The sequence below is a fragment of the Coturnix japonica genome, chromosome 21 (assembly GCF_054131305.1).
Source record: "Coturnix japonica strain WE chromosome 21, WE-NBRP24, whole genome shotgun sequence".
Lineage (NCBI taxonomy): Eukaryota > Metazoa > Chordata > Aves > Galliformes > Phasianidae > Coturnix > Coturnix japonica.
The window spans coordinates 4,509,967-4,527,155 of NC_140683.1; the positions used below are offsets into that span (position 1 = coordinate 4,509,967).

Here is a 17,189-nt window from a genome sequence, read left to right on the forward strand (position 1 = left end):
CATGTCCGTGGCCACAGGAGGGAGCAACACTTCATAACTTAAAGACCTTTGAAAATCATCTTCTTTATAGAAAAAGCTTAGTCCATGTCGGTAATATATGGGGGAATACCGAGCGTGTAAAGGCACCGGGGTGTCTGACAGACAGAAAACCAGGCTGTAACGGTGTCAAAATAGCCCGATCGTTTTGTGTTTAACGACTCCCTCTTGTGGAAATCATCCTGACTGACTCAATTCATCCTCACTGACTCGTTTTGACCTATTTTTCTCGTCCAAATCCCTCCATATATGGCGCTGCTAAACTCGAAAGCAGCGCTGTTGCACAGCATTACCTATTTGAAAGGTAAGACCCCCATAAGAAGAGCTGTGGAAGGAGGCAAGCTGACAGCAATAATACATGGTAATTTTGTACCTTCCTACCGACATATTTATTATTTAGCTTATGCTGAGTGATCCCCAGCGGGGGAGGATACATGGAAAGCGGTCAGTTAGGAGTTCCCTGTAGGAAACACAGAATCACAGAATGACCCGGGTTGGAAGGGACCTCAAGGATCATGTAGTTCCAACCCCCTGCCTGGCAGGGCCACCAAACATACACATTTACTAGATCAGGTTGCCCAGGGCCCCGTCCAACCTGGCCTTGAACACCTCCAAGGACGGGGCATCCACAACCTCCCTGGGCAGCCTGTTCCAGGGCCTAACCACTCTCCTAGTGAAGAACTTCCCCCTAACATCCAACCTAAATCTTCCCTCTTTTAACTTAAAACCATTTCCCCGTGTCCTGCTATTGTCAGCCCTTTCCAAGAGTTTACTCCCCTCCTGGGAGTAAGTTCCCTTCAGGTATTGAAAGGCTGCAATGAGGTCACCCCGCAACCTTCTCTTCTCCAGGCTGAACAAACCCAACTCCCTCAGCCTGTCCTCACAGGGGAGGTGCTCCAGCCCCATGATCATCTTCCTGTCCCTCCTCTGGACCCTTTCCAAAATCTCCATGTCTTTCTTGTACTGAGGGCTCCACACCTGGACACGGTACAACAGATGGGGCCTCACAAGAGCCGAGTAGAGAGGGACAATCACCTCCCTATCCCTGCTGACCACCCCTCTCCTGATGGAGCCCAGGATCCCATTTGCTTTCCGGGCTGCCAGAGCGCACTGCTGGCTCATGTTGAGTCTTTCATCCACCACGTATGGCAAGCAGGCACAGCGCTGTGCGCTCACACACAGCTCGGCCCACCTGAGGCAGCCCCTCCTCCTGAGGAGCCGCTCAGTCCTGCCGCCCTTCCCTTCCGTTCCCGCCCCACTCCGCCGTTGTGAGGCGGGGCTTTTCCCGCCATTGGCTCCTTCCCGCCTCCATCGCCCACCTTTGTGCAGCCCCGCAGCCCGTCCAGAGTGGGAGGGGAAACCCCGTGCGAGGGGCGCCGCCATCTTGGATAAGGAGGGGGGTGATGGGGGCGCAGTGGAGCCAGCGGAGCAGAGACTGAGGGAGCGCCGGAGTGAGGTGGGACCCGGCCCGGCCGCTGCCCAGCACGAGCAGAGCGCTCCAGTGCCCGTAGGGGGACCGGGCTGCCGCCGGCAGAACCACGCTGTACAGCCACACGCTCCCTGAGCCCAGGTAAGGAGGAGCTGGGGAGGGGCGGCACGGAGCGCCAGGCCCCGCGGGACTGACTGGGCGGCAGCGCGGCCCGGCCCGGCCCGTGGCTCCGCGTCCTCCCGGTGCTGTGTGCGGGTCTATTCTGTGCCGCACTGGGCGCTGCGGGCCGCGCTCGGGCGGCGGCAGCTCAGGGCGGAGGGACGTGGGGCCTGGGAGGTGCTGCGGGCGGGCAGGCCCAGCCGGGAGCAGGAGCAGGCCCAGGCCGCTGTGCGCTGCCGGCCGCCGCCTCCCTGTGCACCGCGCCATCAGCGGGTGCTGGAGCACATTGGGTGTATGTGAGCATATATGTGAGCTCGGTGATTGCTGCAGAGTGGTTGCCGTATGCGTGTGTTACACAATGTGGCTGATGTGCGGTGTTATCTCTGCTTATCCTGGCCTGCGCTGTTGTAATGAACTTAGATAGAAAAATAACTCGTGGGGTGAATCTATGCTACTTCCTATCTGTGGAAGCAACAGCTTCGTTTCCTTTTGTCAGTGCTTCTGCTGCCAAAGCAGCAGTTATTTGCTTTCACCTATTTGCATTACATAGCTGTGCCTGGAATTGAAATTATACTGCTTTGTCCTTGCAGGAAAAACGTGTCTGTGTTGGGATTTGGCGTGGCTGCATTGCTCTGCTCTGGAGGTTCCTAGATGAGGACTCTGTAATGTGGTGGTTTTGTGCTGCTGTGATTTTGCAGGTGTAGAAGCACACCTGGGTGTAGATTGTCCAGCTCCTAAATCACTTTGAACCTCGAGTCAGAAATGTAGCTCTTATGGTTGCCCTGTGTTGTGGTGTGGGATGTTTGTCTTGGGATCATTCTGTCATGGTTAGGACTGAGGGCTTCTTGTTCTCGGGCATTGCCTGGGAATGGGAAGGAAATCCCAGTCCTGAGGGGCTTAGAAAATAATTATCATGTAGCCTAATATGATTTAACAAAGAATTTAGTAGTTTCCTGTAGGGATTTGAACAAGTCATGGATCTGAGTTGAAGGAAGAAGCTCTTTATATGTATGTTTTAAGGACTGCAAAAGAGAAAAAGAGTGGGATTGTGAAGGACAGCAGAAAACAAACCTGTTATACTGGCAGTGCTGGGATTCTGAATGTAAATTGAACTTCTGAAGCTGCTTGCTTGCTCATGTGCATCAAATGGAACTTAGGATTGTTTCTGGCTTTGCTGTATGTTTCTGCAACAAAGGAGCTGGACCTCAGTGTTTCTTTGAAACTGTTTCCCCCTTCCTTCCTGAGGCAATGGCTCTCAGCAGTTGCTTTCTGCTCTGATTTACGATCTGACAGTATCTCCTGGTTTTTGTATATACTGACCCTAAGCTCATCTGAGATCTCTGGAACTTCACTCCTATGCCTCCTATGTAGGTATGTGTTGCAGGTGGGAGCCTCTTATAGAGAGAGGAGAATAGGGTAAGTGAGGATATGCGAATACAGAAGTGAGGTCAGCATCTAAGTGTGGGAAGCTTAGGAAACAAGATGGCAGAGCTTGGTAGAGTGAAACTGTTAAAGGGCTTTACTACCACAGTGTGTGCAGCTGGACAGCTGTTGAGGTGAATCAAAGTGGTGGTGCCATGATACTTTATTTTAAACCAAGAGTGCTTGGCCTGTGTGTTCTTCCAAAATCCTAACTTGGTCTGAGGCCTAGGAAGTGTATGTAACATGATCATGAAATATTGCATATATCAAATATATTCCTTCAAAAACAACTGAAAGAAGGTCCTGCTCAGTTGCAAGCTCACCAGTCTCAGCCCAGCAGCTGCTGGCCTTTTGTGTTTCTAGAGAGAATGACTGGACGTGTGAGAAATGAGGAACTGCAGAGTGGTCTTCAGAAGCAGATTATGAGAGGCCTGCCTGACTGCCAGCTCTGATTGAAGACCACTTCAGCTAAATGTATCGTCCTGTGCATTATCAGATGCTTCTGCAAAGTCCAGTCAGAGGCACTAAAGAGGATGACTGGAAGAACTGAGAAATAAGTAAGGAACTGGCCAGCAAGAGGTGATGTTATGAGATCATGAGCTGCTAGCAGGCTGCTGATGGCACTGCTCTGGGGTCAGTCTTACATGTTGGGCTCTTTACAGATGAACATACAAAAATAAGAACCGAGGGGAATTAGTGGTGGCTGTTAGGCCATTCTGTTTATGAGGGCTGAGGTGTTTGTATATTTAGGAACATCTGAATGTCCTGAGTGTAATAGAACAACAATGAAGTTTAGTGGTACCCCGTAGCTTCCTATAGCCAGCTGACTGATGGGGATTCACCACTTGGGTGTATCAACTGATGATAAAACCATTACTGCCTTCCAGTGTCACACAGTGTGATGTTACAGAAGACCACAAGTGGTGCAATTACAGACAGTGCTTCCAGCAGCCTGCTAAAGGAAGATCCCATTTACACTGCTCTGCTTCATGTGCTTGACAAAACTCTTCATCAGAGGAATAGTTTAAGTTGAAACAATTGTTTCCCTGGATTTCCCTCCTTTGTCCCCTGCTGTTCTCAGTGTTCATTGCAAGCTGACGCCCAAGTACATATGCAGAGAAGGAAGGTTATCACAGAGTCACACAACACATTCATTTTGTGTGAGGATTTAGAACAAATGCAAGTCCTGATATCCTTAAAGAGTTGTGGTGTTTGGAAGTGATGATGTGGTGGCGTTCTCTTATATAGAGGTGGGACTGAACTTGACCTCTGAGGTTCCTCTGCTGAAGTACATCCATGGGGAATGCCCCAAACCTCCCGGGTGGTTGGGTAAAATACAAATCTCTCTGGCTCCAGACTAACTGAAGTGGTTGTCTGGCTGCATTGGTATGTTTTTAAGGAGAGCCTGTAATATTGAGACCATCCTGAGGCTGAGGTATCATCTCTGTGTGGGCTGAGCAGGTAATGGTATTCAACACATGCAGTGATGACAGGTTCCAGTCCCTCCTAATAACACACAGATTCTTACTTAGCATAAAGTTGTGAAGATTCTCTATGCAAATGATTCTCATTGCAGACCTGATTGGCTGTGTCCCTCAGCTGGGCTGGGAGGAGCTGCATGGGCCTCGTGACAGCTGGTACGGGTATGATGCTAACGATTCATCCTGGGTACATTGCCATAACACTCATAATAAGAGCAAACCACCTTATCTCAGTTTATATTGGTAGATGCTGGTGTTTGAAGCAGTTTTGGATGTGAAAATACTGGCCTGGTGCTTCTTGTTTAGAGGAAGAAATATCAGCGTCACCAATATCTTGTTACGGCTGCCTTCTCTTATTATAAAGAGGTAGGGAAGATGTATGGAGAATGGATTACAGCAACACATGGTAAAAATTCCTGTCCTAATTGTGACACAGAAATTAATCGTACAGGGTTTGAAGCTAGCAGAGATCTGTGTACAGTGAAGCATGATCCTCTGGCCAGTTGCCACCCTGAAATAATGCTGTAAGCTCTGGGGAAGCGTTACCTCGGGAAAGGGAGCTGGAACTTGTTCTGAGTTGGCACATTTTCCTGGAAGAAAGATGGCAGGCAGACCACGCTCCCAGACAAAACTACTTCTGCTTTCTGTTACCAGTGAATGGATGCCTGGTTAACTTTGTGTTGTGTAACATCAGCTGTGGCTGAAGGTAGGTTGTGCAGGCTTGGATGGGACTCCTTCAGTCCTGCAGTTCCTGCTGCCACCACTCCTGCTCACCAAGGAGGAACGCTCTGAACCCCTGTATTGGGAATATGACAGGGAGCAGAGGGCTGTGAAGGGGTGTAAAGCACCACTTTCTACAGATAACTGATCCTATTGACAATACATGAACCCTCTGCATTAGCATGTAGCTAACATTTGTTGTGGTTACTGAGCTCTTCTGTGCACTGCTCTTGTCTAAACTTCCTTCTTTTGCCTGTAGCGAGTGCTGAGCTTGGATGTTTCCTAAGGCTGAATTCTCAGTGGCTTCTGTGTTGTCATGGGTTTTTTCTTTTCCTGTATGTTGCACATTTCTGATCCAGCTTTATATTTAGAACTTGGTTGTCTTCCAGCAGGGATTGTTCTGTGTGTCCGTTTAGTGAAACAAAGAAACGGGGTGAAGTTGCGAGAAGTCTGGAATGTTGTTACAAGGTTCTGCTCTGTGAAGGCAATTAATGTGCTGTTAGCTGCAAGGTGGGATAGTTTAATCCCAGAGTTACAGACAGTAAGCACATCATCTCCTCTAATATGTGAGCTCTGTGGTCTAAGGGTCTAAGGGGAGACCCTTAGAGCAGCCTCATCTCACTAAGAGTGAAGGTGATGTTCTCACAGTGAGACATGGCTTGAAGGGTGTTGGCCTTTCCAACCCGTTTCTTAGCAGGCTTTGTTACCAAGTGCAGGATGTGGTTTGCTAACTCTTGCTTTGAAGTGGGAACTGATTTTGATGCAGATGTTACAAAGCAGTGACAGTTTCTTTCATATCGAAGTAGTGCAGTTGCAGACCTCTTTAAATAAGGAGTATAATGAAAGTTGGCATAGCTCAGCACATAGAAATGGTGTCAAGTAAACACAGCGGTATATTTAGCAGTGAGGACTCCTTCCAGACTTTGTGACACAGCCTGCACAGAGCTCCCGGTCTGCCCATGCTTTTAATAAAAAGAAGGTTTCCACCTTCCAGCGCTGCTTCTTAGAAGCATAGGCACTGCGACCTCTTCCTTGTGCACTGCATCATTGTCAGGTGTTTGGAAGCATTACAGTGGGGTATTTCTGAGTACTCAGCATTCCTTAGCCAATGGGTGCTGTGTGAGATGGACAGCGGGGTTTGCTCAGGATGGATCTCACAGCTGCTGGGTAGCTCCTTTTTCCCTTCAGAAAACCTATAATAGGTAGGTTGATAGATGGCATTAACAGGGTGCAGAGCTGTCAAACTAGGTTCCTATTGGTGCTTTCAGTCTCTTCAGCTTTATGTAGTGGCTGTAGCATGTGTTTTCTTTGGGGATGGGGGGATGTTGCATTTCTGCTGTCTTTCCAAAGGGTTTGCAAATATAAGTTGGCCTACTCAAGCTCTTTGGTTTTTAATTTTATTCACTTCCGTACCTCATAGTACTCAGGTTAGTACTCTGGTTTAGCCTTGTCTGCCATCAGAATGAACTGCAGCAGAGCAGTTAGAAGTAGTGCAATGGGTCAGGATGTGTAACTGGGGCTGGTGGAGAGGAGGGACAGGGCAAGATACATTTGTGTGTTTCCAACTTTGCCAGTGTTGGAAGCAAACTGTGTGTACTGAAGCTGACACTGTAGCTCTGGACTCTTCCACTGGTAGGAAACATGGGCTGAAGTTGTTGGCTGGATGGCAGGTTGGGGCGGCACATCTGAAACACAAATGTGAGTTGTGCTGCTGTGCAGCGCTGCAAAGCACTGTGAGCAGCTGTGCTGAGCGGGGCCTGGGGGTGACAGAGGTGTGGGGTGTCTGTGTGCCATTTCTTACGTGGCCATGGAAGAAGTTGGTGTAAAATCACCTTGACTTGATGGAAATGATGGTTCTTGGAGCCATGCAGCACCTAGTTGGGAATTCTGGTTTTGCCAACATGGACAAGAATGACTCTCCAAGACTTTTGTTGTTGTTGTTTACTATGTAGCATTTAAAATAATTAATACAATTAATAAGATTAATAAAACAGCGTGTGCCTGTATAGGGCCTAATGGAGGTACTTTGCTGCTTGGGCTAGGAGGCCCCTGGAACTCCTGTATCTTGAGGAAAACACAATGGAAAGGTGCAGATCTGGCACGTGGTGGATGTTTTCCACCTTCCCCTTGGAGTTGTTCTCCTCCAAGGTCTCGATAGGGGTGTTTGCTCCAAACCTCTGCTGTGTGGAGCAGTGGCTGTCAGCCTGTGCCCAGTGAGTGAGGTTTGTTGGCAGTCACCTTCCTTAAGACAGTGATTCACAGCTATGGAGCAGTGTTGGCTGAGGAAACACTACCTTACTTCTGAAAAGGTACAGACTTGTGAGTTTCTTTGTGTTCACTTCTTTGTGGTGCTGCTTTGGTTTGTCATGTGGATGATGCGTGACTGGAAGGACCTTCCTGGGCTGGGGCCATGTTGTCTGTGAGCAGTGCAGTTGTGCTCATGGCTGGTTATCTGCCGTGCAGGAGCAGGACAGGAAATGGTGAATTCCTAATAGAAACTTCCTGTTTGCTTAAATGATGGCACTTAGGTCTTGTTTAAATTAAAGTCTGGCACAAAAGCTGTCGTTTTGCTCTGAGATAAAATAATAAATCTGAGCAGCGTAGACTTGTAATCCTGCATATGCGATACAGTAGTTGATAAGTCAGTTTACACAGCTGAGGCCACTTCTAATTCCTCCTACATGTAGGAAAACTCCGCAGTGTTGAAAGTATTTATCCCAAACAAATTTTAACGCTATCGTTTAAATCCTCTACAGAGCAAAGATTAGTGAATAAATCCTATAAGATCAGTGAGCTGTGCTGCTTAAAACAAAGAAACAAAAGGGTTGTGAAGCTTTGGGATGATCACGCTCTGCAGGTGGAGCCACAGATGTGATGGCTGATTTCCTGAGCATCTTCTCTCTGACTTGGGCTGCTCCACTGATGTACAGGCTGCAGTCAATGCTGCTGCAGCATTCCTGTGCTGTCTGGAGTAATTCTTAGCTGTTTGATGCAAGCTGTGCTGTTTGTCTCTGTTGTGAGTCCCAAAGGTGTCTGGTTGTTGTTCCAAACCACTGGTTTTATAAAACTTTTTGTGATAATTGCTTCTTGGAGTCAGGCTTTATTTCCAGCTCTCATCAGCTATTGGGCTACAGAGTGCTGGTCAGCTCGGTGACCATTTGAACCAAGAACCTGCTGGAGCCCTTCAGTGGCTGGAAGGTTTTCCTGATGATACTGAATGGGTGTCAATACTAAGAACCTGCTTCTGTTCAGAGTTATTGATGATGGGATTTCTGAGCACATGGTATGGGAGTTCTGCTGAATGCTGGGACACTTGAACTGTGAATGAGGAGGTGGCTGGGGGGAGAAGGTGGTGTTCTTTTTCTTTTCCTTGGCTTGCGTAGGCTCAGTTGGCTGAAATGGGTTCAGTTCAAACAAGTAGCAGTTCTGATATATTCTGTTTTTGTTTTTCAGTGCCACGATGGCAACTGCACCTTACAACTATTCCTACATCTTTAAGTACATCATTATTGGTAAGTACTTAGATATGTTTGCTCCAGTATCTGTGTGTGACTGTGCCTCCAAACTACTGTTGTCTTCTGTTTCGTGTTGCTTGCTGTATAGCATTAGCTCTTTGAGCAGTTCCTCATCCTGCCTCAGTCCCTCATAGATCCCCACATTTGCCCTAAAGCTTTAGCAGCTGATCCAAATGAATGCAGATGCTCTCAGTGCTGCTGGGAGTGGGGCTGGGTGGTTATCCATATTTTTTTTACAGCCTCTACTTGCAGTTGCAAGTTACACAGGAGAAGGGTGAGCACTCAGTGTGTTGTGCTTCAGTTTCTTGCAGGTCAGCCTTATTCTGACCTTGTGAAACACAAGTGTGAAGTCAGTAATGCAGTTATCGTCACTTGTGTATTTTCTGCTCCACCCTTGCTTGCAGCTCTGTACCTGCAACCAAAATTACAGTGTGGCTGTAACACTGATAAATCTTGAAGGCTGTAGCCAGGTGTAGGAAGCAAGGAAGTTGCATGTTAGACCTGGGAAAGGAGCAGCTGCCTGTCCCTGTGTGTGTGTTGTGTGGGATGAGCAGAATGTGCTTGTTGCGACAACACGGTGTCTGCTCTAACTGCTCTTTCTGTAACAGGGGACATGGGTGTAGGAAAGTCCTGTTTGCTTCACCAATTCACGGAAAAGAAATGTGAGTATTTCAGTACACAGTGCTCATTGAAACTGCTGTACTTCATCTCTCTTTCCTGCCTTTCTGCTTCTGTCATAGGTGAGCTTGATGTATATCTTAACGTGGGGAGGTTTGTACAGTGCTTGGTCAGACTTCTGTTTTGTCTTCTGCAATTATAGAAATAAAATGCTGCTGTAGTAATAGCAAGAATGATGCCAGTCCTGTCCAAGAGTGGGAAGGTACATGTGTTTTCACAGCTTTCCCAGGGAACTGTGATATGAAACAGTGAGATTTATTGTCTAAAATGTGTGTATTTAATGCTGGTATGGCTTTAAACTCAGCTGTAGGTTTTAAAAGTTAAGTACTTAAAGGGGTGGGGGATTCACTTTTCACGGACTGCAGATTTAAGCGTTGTCATTCTCTGTAGCTGCTGTGACTCATGGCACTAGGACTGCTCCTGCGTGATGCTGGTCAAGGCTTTCAGCATTCCATCTCAACTGTAATATTTCTTCATGTACGCTATCACAGCTAACTAAGAATCAGCTTCAGCTCTTCCTACTAATGTGTATTGCATTGAGTTTGCAGTGGCTGTTACAAACTCTTACGACTTCCCATGTAGCTCACGCTCAATGGACAAGTCTGTAGCTCTCTGTTAGTATGGAGCTGGTCTTTCTCTTGCACTACTCTAGATGTGCAGTAACTGTGTGCATGCTGCAGATTAAATGTTCCTGTTTTGTAGTAGGAAGTGAGTTTTTAACTGCTGCTTTGAATCCAAACCCCAGAAAACCCACTTGTGTAAGTGCTACTTTGCATTCGGTTCCGTTTATGAACACGCAGTGACTTGTTCTTACAGTGTGTTATGTAGAAGGGGCACAGCCAAACAAGCTGGTTTATAAAGCATCTCTGCTATGGGACTCTTGAATAAAGGTGGTATTCAACCTTTCTCTATTTTCTTCACTGCTCATGAAGATGAGCATCTTAGGATGGATTTATTGTAATCAATCAGATACCTTTTAGTATTTGATTTGCTGTATGATAATTGTGCATTAAATTGTCTCTGTGGATGATCACAGACTTCACTCAGTCTGAGCCAACTTGAGTATTTGTTTCTCAACTGTTTCAGGCTTTTAACTCAATCTTGGTAATTCCCTAAAGCTTTCTTATGCTACTGTGTTAAAAGAGTCAACCATTCCTGCGGGGACAGGGCTGAGGATCAACTGACTCAATACTTCCTGGTATAAGTGGAGTCAGTTGTAAATGCACTGGGGAAGGCAAGGAATCTTTTTATTCTTAAAGCAGCAGTCCAGGAAATGATTCATTAAGTGATACAGTTCAGTAACTGTAGCTGTAAGGAGGCCGCCTTCTTTGAGAAGGAAGGTGTTCAAGGTGTCAGGAAGGGGATGGTAGTAAGATCTCTGTAGCAGGAACAGTGCACTAGAAAGATCTGATCTTCCCTCTTATTTTTCATGACAGTTATGGCGGATTGTCCCCACACAATTGGTGTTGAATTTGGCACAAGAATAATTGAAGTTAGTGGCCAAAAAATTAAACTACAGATCTGGGATACAGCAGGACAAGAGAGATTCAGGGCTGTCACACGAAGCTATTACAGAGGAGCGGCAGGAGCTCTCATGGTCTATGACATTACCAGGTAAGGTGCCGCTGGCTGTCTCTATCATCACTGTGTTCTCTGGAAGCTCTTTGGGTACCTCAGCCTTTATGCACTGTCTGGTCTGTCCCCTTGACTTCACCAGGACTCAATGTCATGTTGTGTGAAGGTTACCACCCTTCTTTTCCTGAGTAGTTAAAAAGCTCAAAATGAAATGTAGGGAACTGAGTGCTTGACTTGGAAAACTTCACTGCTGACAAACAAAGGATACTGTGGGTTCAGATCTCAACTGCCTGCATTGAAGTTGGCTAGAAAATGGGCTTTACCCTTAGAACTTGCCCTGCAGTACGTGAGCTCCTCTCTTGCTAGTGATGGAGGGAGGCAGTGAATGCTGGCATTTACCTATCAGAAATATAGAACAGAATATTGCTTCTATTGCAATGGGCTGTGCAAATGTGTATAATGTGTATGTGAGAGAACTGGAGGAGTAGCCCATGAAGAGACCCAGAAGTGAGACTTCTCCAATGAGAGGAGATGGCACAGAAGCTATTCTGTTCTCCATTTGCAAATGAAAATTAAAGATGCTTCTGAAAGAATAATTAATCAGATGTGCAACATGAAATACTTCTGCCTTCCTGTGTTTCACACCTCATCATCGAGGCTGTTCTTGATATTCTTTGTGTGCTTCTTATCTTTTGTATACATAAAGGTATCACCTGTTTGATTAAATACAAAAGCAAATGATGATGTGCTGTTTGCTGTCAAGGCTCTGTACAGAGCTGTACTGCTGTACTAACAGTTTCTGTCAGGAAATCCTTTAATGTGTTTTATTTAATACAATATGAATGTTGTCCTTGTGGCGAGAGTAACACCACCACATAGTGAAGTGTGAGTTGGTCTGTCCTTCCACCTTGTTTGTGTTGCTCTATGGTTTGGAAGTTGGTTTGTTGAAGTCTTGGTACGTGTCTGAACAAGATGTTGCTGCTGCTCCCTGTTTCTTGAGCTGGGGAGAGGAGCAGGTGTGATGTGTTATTGTGCTTAATGGATGCTAACTGTGCTGCTGGCACTTAAATATTTAAAAAATACTGTAGCTAAAACCTGTACTCGCTTGATTCTTTGCAGAAGAAGTACATATAATCACTTAAGCAGCTGGCTGACAGATGCAAGGAATCTCACCAATCCAAATACTGTAAGTTGGACTCTATTTAGCTTGTAGAGCAAAATTGTTTATCTCAAAGCAAGAGATGGAAGGCTTAGGCCAAAGCATCTGCAGTGATAGCAGTGTTCTTTAAAAGAAACTGCATCTGTTTCTCAGCTACTTAGTTCTGAATGTCCTCACTCCCCAGCAGATCAGTAGTTCTTCCCTTACTGCAGTTAGTGCAGAAATGGAGGTTCTTGTGCAGGAAAACAATGGCTTATTCCAAAACTCTTACTGTGCTTTACTTCTTGTGGGCCTTTTTCCTGCTATTGGAGACCAGAATTATGGTAACCTCTGAACAGAGCTTAACTGCTGTTACTACTGCTTGGTGCCTTGTGGTGGTAATGAGGCGAAATGCAGAGTAAACTGAATCTTGAGCAAAAGCTGCCCCGTCTCTGGAGGGGTGGTTAGGAGGGATGTTCTACATCTCTGACTAAACAACAGATCTGTTGTCCTTCAGTCTTGTGAATGACTCTGAAATATTTTAGAACCAGACTTTTGGGAAGACTCCCTGCTGCGATGAAAGAAAACTTGTAAAGATTGTGGCTGGATTAGCAGCTGGCTAAACACGAGAAGTTTTCCAGCACTGAAGAGTAGGACTGTTGCTTTTTAGGACCTCATCTCATGAGAACAGCTTAAAGAGTTTGAGAATAGCAGCTGGCAACTGGTCTTGACTATGGAGGGGCTCTGCTAGAGCAGCGCTGCCCTGAAGATGCATCATATTTGCAGTTATGCCTTTCTGAATGTTTCCTTTTTATTTTCCATCTTTTATAGAGGTGTAATAGTGAAGCAGCTGATAAGCTTTTTCTCAGACTAATTTTCTCTCTTCTGAACTAGGTGATAATCCTCATAGGAAATAAAGCAGATCTGGAAGCACAGAGAGATGTTACATATGAAGAAGCCAAACAATTTGCTGAAGAAAATGGTGTGTTTTTCTTTTTCCTCTTGAGCCGTTGTTTCCTATGTGTGGTAGTGATATCAAAGTGCACCCTCACCCTTGGTAGATACAAGCTCACACTTACAAAGGCATGTTGTTGTATGTATGAACTCCTGTGGTGCCTCAGCCTGGATTAATTCCATCTGCTTAGCTTTGGAAATCAGCTTGTGTATTGATGCTGCCCCAGCTTTGTCATAATATATCATGGAGTACTAAAGTAGCCTCTTGCACGTGACTGAATGCCATAACACGATTATTTAGGACTATATTAAGCATATTATGTGTTGACTGACAGTTAAATTTCTGTTTCCGAACAGGTTTATTGTTCCTTGAAGCAAGTGCAAAAACGTAAGTTACTTCTATCTAGAGTAACGCATTGGATGTTATCTGTTTAAAAGGAAAATATTGGTTATGAGTAAATACAGCCAAGTGTAACACTGTTTTATAAGCAAAAAAAAACCCAACAAACCAACAACTCTGGGCTTGTCCTGAGGTAAGGTGTGCCTGGCAGTTTCAATTCATGTCAGCTTTGACTTAAAAGTCATAGAGGAGTTAGATCTTGTGCTGTGTTTCAGGGAGACTTGGGCTAAAATCAGTTTGTTTTAGTTAGAGCTTGTTTCAGCCTCAGATGGGTGTGCACGTGTAGTTGATGGTGGTTCCCAAGAGCATGACTTCCCCCAGGGACTTCCCTCAGATGTTTCGAGCTCTAAGCAAGCTCTGTAGGGATAGAGCTCTGTAGGGAGTGCTCAGTTCCTGACCTCTCAAAGGAGCTGCCATGCAGTGCTCCTGGTTGGCTCTGTTGGTTGGAGAGCCTGACAGAATGCAAATGATCCGATCTCCTGCTGCAAAATATTCCAGCTGGCACCTGTTCTAACAGACCTTCCTAACAACAGGAGTTTGACCAACAATAGCTCCGCTGTCTTTTGGCCTTTCAGAATTGTTCTGGACACGTAGCTCAGTGCTGTAGTTTATTTCTGATGTTCAGTGTTCTGATACAGAGCGGTGTTCAGGGCTGATCCTGATGGATGTAACAGCTGGAGACAAGTACCATATCAGAAACTGTCCTGCAGATGGGCTGTTAGGGGCTGTTATGCCTCATGGTGTGTCTGCTTTTAAATACTACCAGTTCTGTTGCTTGAGACAAGCAGTGAGGACATCCAGCCAACTGCCTGTACATCCTGTGTTTCTGTGCTGAAGTGTAACCTAATTAACTCCTGCTGCTCTTCTTGTAGTGGAGAGAATGTTGAGGATGCTTTCCTGGAGGCTGCCAAGAAAATCTACCAGAACATCCAAGATGGAAGCCTGGATCTGAACGCTGCAGAGTCGGGTGTACAGCACAAACCATCAGCTCCGCAGGGGGGGCGGCTAACCAGCGAACCCCAGCCCCAGAGAGAAGGCTGCGGCTGCTAGTGACCCCTTCCATGGCTTCATTTCTGACCTTTCACCTCTGTCTGTTGGGAGCAGTGCTTTTGATTGCTTCCCTGTCTTCTGTACATCTTATTGGGTTTAATTAAAACTGAAACAAGTTTAACACAGTACTAAACTGCTAAACAACTTTAGATGTAATCAGGTTATCCAAGGCAAGTAGAGTAATAAAACCTCTCCTGCATGGTGAATCTAGAATTTTTTTTTTTTCCTTGATTGTCCTTGTGATAGTGTCACAGATACATAATTTAAACTGAGCACTGATGCTGGACTCATGATTTTACACTTTTGCAGGGCTTTGTCTTGTACGGTTTAATTTGATGGTTCTTCAGCCTTTCAGCCTTTCTTCCCCACCTCTTAACTGTGTAGAGCTGTCCATAGGAAAGGATAAGTTTTTGGGTTCTTTTTTTTCTCTTTTTGCTGTGAAATGACTTCTGATGGTAGAGAGGGGCTCCGTACCAATGTGCTTTGTTGAAAGGATTCCCCATGGTTGTGCATGTTGGGGGCAGGGGGGCTGGTGCAGGAGGGTACAACTTGCACAGGGAAACGAACCATTCCTTCTTGTGCTCATAGCTTTACATCATTTTTTGCCACTTTTATCCATTTGCTAACAGAACGTAAATATGTATAAAATTTGAAGGAACTGAGCTAACAGTTAAATACATCCTGTGTATATGATTTTAATGAAGAAAATGATTACTGGCATTAGAACAGTATATAAGAAAATATCAGTTTGTACAGTATGACCTGTATGTGACCACACCGCCCATCAGTACAGACGTAGGTGTAACTGCAGTTCACTAACAGCAGCTTAACTCCTTGGTGTTGACAGTGGACATTGTGCTGGGGGAACTCGAATCCCAGTGCCGAAATTAACACTAGTGGAATCTGTCCTTCATCTTTGCACTGTGGTATCTCTATGCCATGTTATTAATCCTGTTCTGTGCAATCAGCAGTGTGCTAACCTGCTTTTTTCTTCTGTAAGCATTTCACATTACTGGGCTTCGTTACCTGCCTTGCTTTGTATACCAAGGCTGGTTCTCTTGCACATCTTATGCTTTTATACCTTTAACCTTTTGAATGGTCAGATACTGAACTGGACAGTCGAACAACTTGTGTTCCCTGGGGAGTCATAGCTACTGTTGTATTTTAACACTACAGCTGAGGGCTTCTAGGGCAGGTTTGTTCTTGAAGGGTGCCACCTTCCTGAGAGGGCACATGTACTGCTTCTGTAAAGGGGAGACAGTAAACCCACAGTATACAGCCTATGTGTGGGGTTTATTGTGGTGTCAGGACTAGGGTGTGTCACTGTATGCAGAACTGTATGTCACTTATAGCTTCATTTATGAATACACTGAATACAGTTTCCAAAAGGAAAGGGTAAGTGTTTAACCACACTCAGCTGTCCTACTTCTAATCGTACTGCAGTGCTTAAGATACAAAGTAGTCTGAAATTCCTTCTCCAGACACTAAAACTATGAACTGTTCAGATGTGTAAGTCAACAGTGGTACCAGAGTATTGTACAGTCAATGTTAAATAAAAGCCAAAAAAAAAAAAACTGGAATGTGCAGACAATAGGATTTGGGTAACTTGTTTGTGCGCTGTCCCTTTGTTCTGTCTGGTTAGTTTTTTTTAACTAGTATTCTTTAGTAGATGGGTATGTTTGAGCTCTACAGCTGATGTGTCCTGCTTAAACCAAGGTTGTACCACAGCGGGGTTTGCCCAGGGACCAGGACCTGCTGCTGCCATGAAGTTTGGAAGTAAATGTTCTAATGACTACAGCTTGTTGAGGTGCAATACCTGTATTCCCAGAGTAAGTTACAGTAGGCCTTATTGTTTCTGTCACAGAAAGGATTTGTTTGGACTGCTGTACTCCTCATTTGATGTAACAATGCTATTAATCTAAATATTTGTAAATAAAGTACCTGTATCTAGATAACCTGCAGTGCCTTGTGTTTCTTGCTCTACTTGTGCTGTGACTTCTCTGCTTCTGTGACTTACAGCTGCAGCTCTTCACTCCCACCTTTCTAGGCTGTCTTCCACCTACTGCATTGCACTGCCTTGCAAATGCTGCTTTGTAGGCACTTCTACTTGCCTGCAGTCAGGCTTTGAGTGCTGGGAAAAGCTGTAGAAGAGAGAAGCTTAGAAGGGAATCTTGTATGTGGTGGCAGTTGAGCTTTAACTGCTTGTGTTAACTTCTGAAAGGGGCCTTAGGGGTAAAAAATGTGACAGGCTGCTGTTGCTTTTCCACTGCTCTGAAGCCTTCCTAAGGCTGTAACAGGCTGCATGAAGTGGGGAGCGTGAATATTGCTGTCTGTCAGTGGTGGTGATGATAATGTAGATGAGAGGGCAAGGCTGGGGACTGTTCTGAAACCTGCCTCCAGCAAAAGCAGCTCTAGAAAGTCCTTGTGTCCCACCTGGCAGGAGGGGTAAGGATGTACTTAGAGACAAGCCTGCTTTGCATGGTGGAAGAATGTCCCCTTTCATTCTGCCTTCCTGCTGCTCTTCATTTACCGAGCACTGCTTTGTTTGCAATCTTGTTGCAAAGGCCATACTCGCATGTATCAGAAATAATGATACAGGTTGGGCTTCAGAGATAGTGCAGCAATGCTTACC

The 17,189-nt window shown here is 45.6% G+C and overlaps 1 protein-coding gene across 1 annotated transcript; it reads left to right on the forward strand.

Annotated features, from left to right (window-relative positions):
• The first annotated feature begins 1,422 nt into the window (after positions 1–1,422).
• RAB14 (RAB14, member RAS oncogene family) lies at positions 1,423–16,512 on the forward strand. The gene is made up of 8 exons (XM_015879142.3): positions 1,423–1,606; positions 8,701–8,759; positions 9,371–9,424; positions 10,877–11,054; positions 12,135–12,201; positions 13,048–13,135; positions 13,465–13,495; positions 14,380–16,512. Exons 2-8 carry the CDS (start codon positions 8,708–8,710, stop codon positions 14,555–14,557), a joined length of 648 nt encoding a protein of 215 aa, XP_015734628.1. The 5' UTR covers positions 1,423–1,606; positions 8,701–8,707; the 3' UTR covers positions 14,558–16,512.
• Positions 16,513–17,189: the final 677 nt, after the last annotated feature.

Excerpts from the sequence above, each read along its gene's own strand:
- RAB14 (XM_015879142.3), top strand. The coding sequence starts at position 8,708 with ATGGCAACTGCACCTTACAACTATTCCTACATCTTTAAGTACATCATT. Across the intron at positions 13,136-13,464 it reads ACAATTTGCTGAAGAAAATG|GTTTATTGTTCCTTGAAGCA; the intron begins GTGTGTTTTTCT and ends GTTTCCGAACAG. Across the intron at positions 13,496-14,379 it reads CTTGAAGCAAGTGCAAAAAC|TGGAGAGAATGTTGAGGATG; the intron begins GTAAGTTACTTC and ends CTCTTCTTGTAG.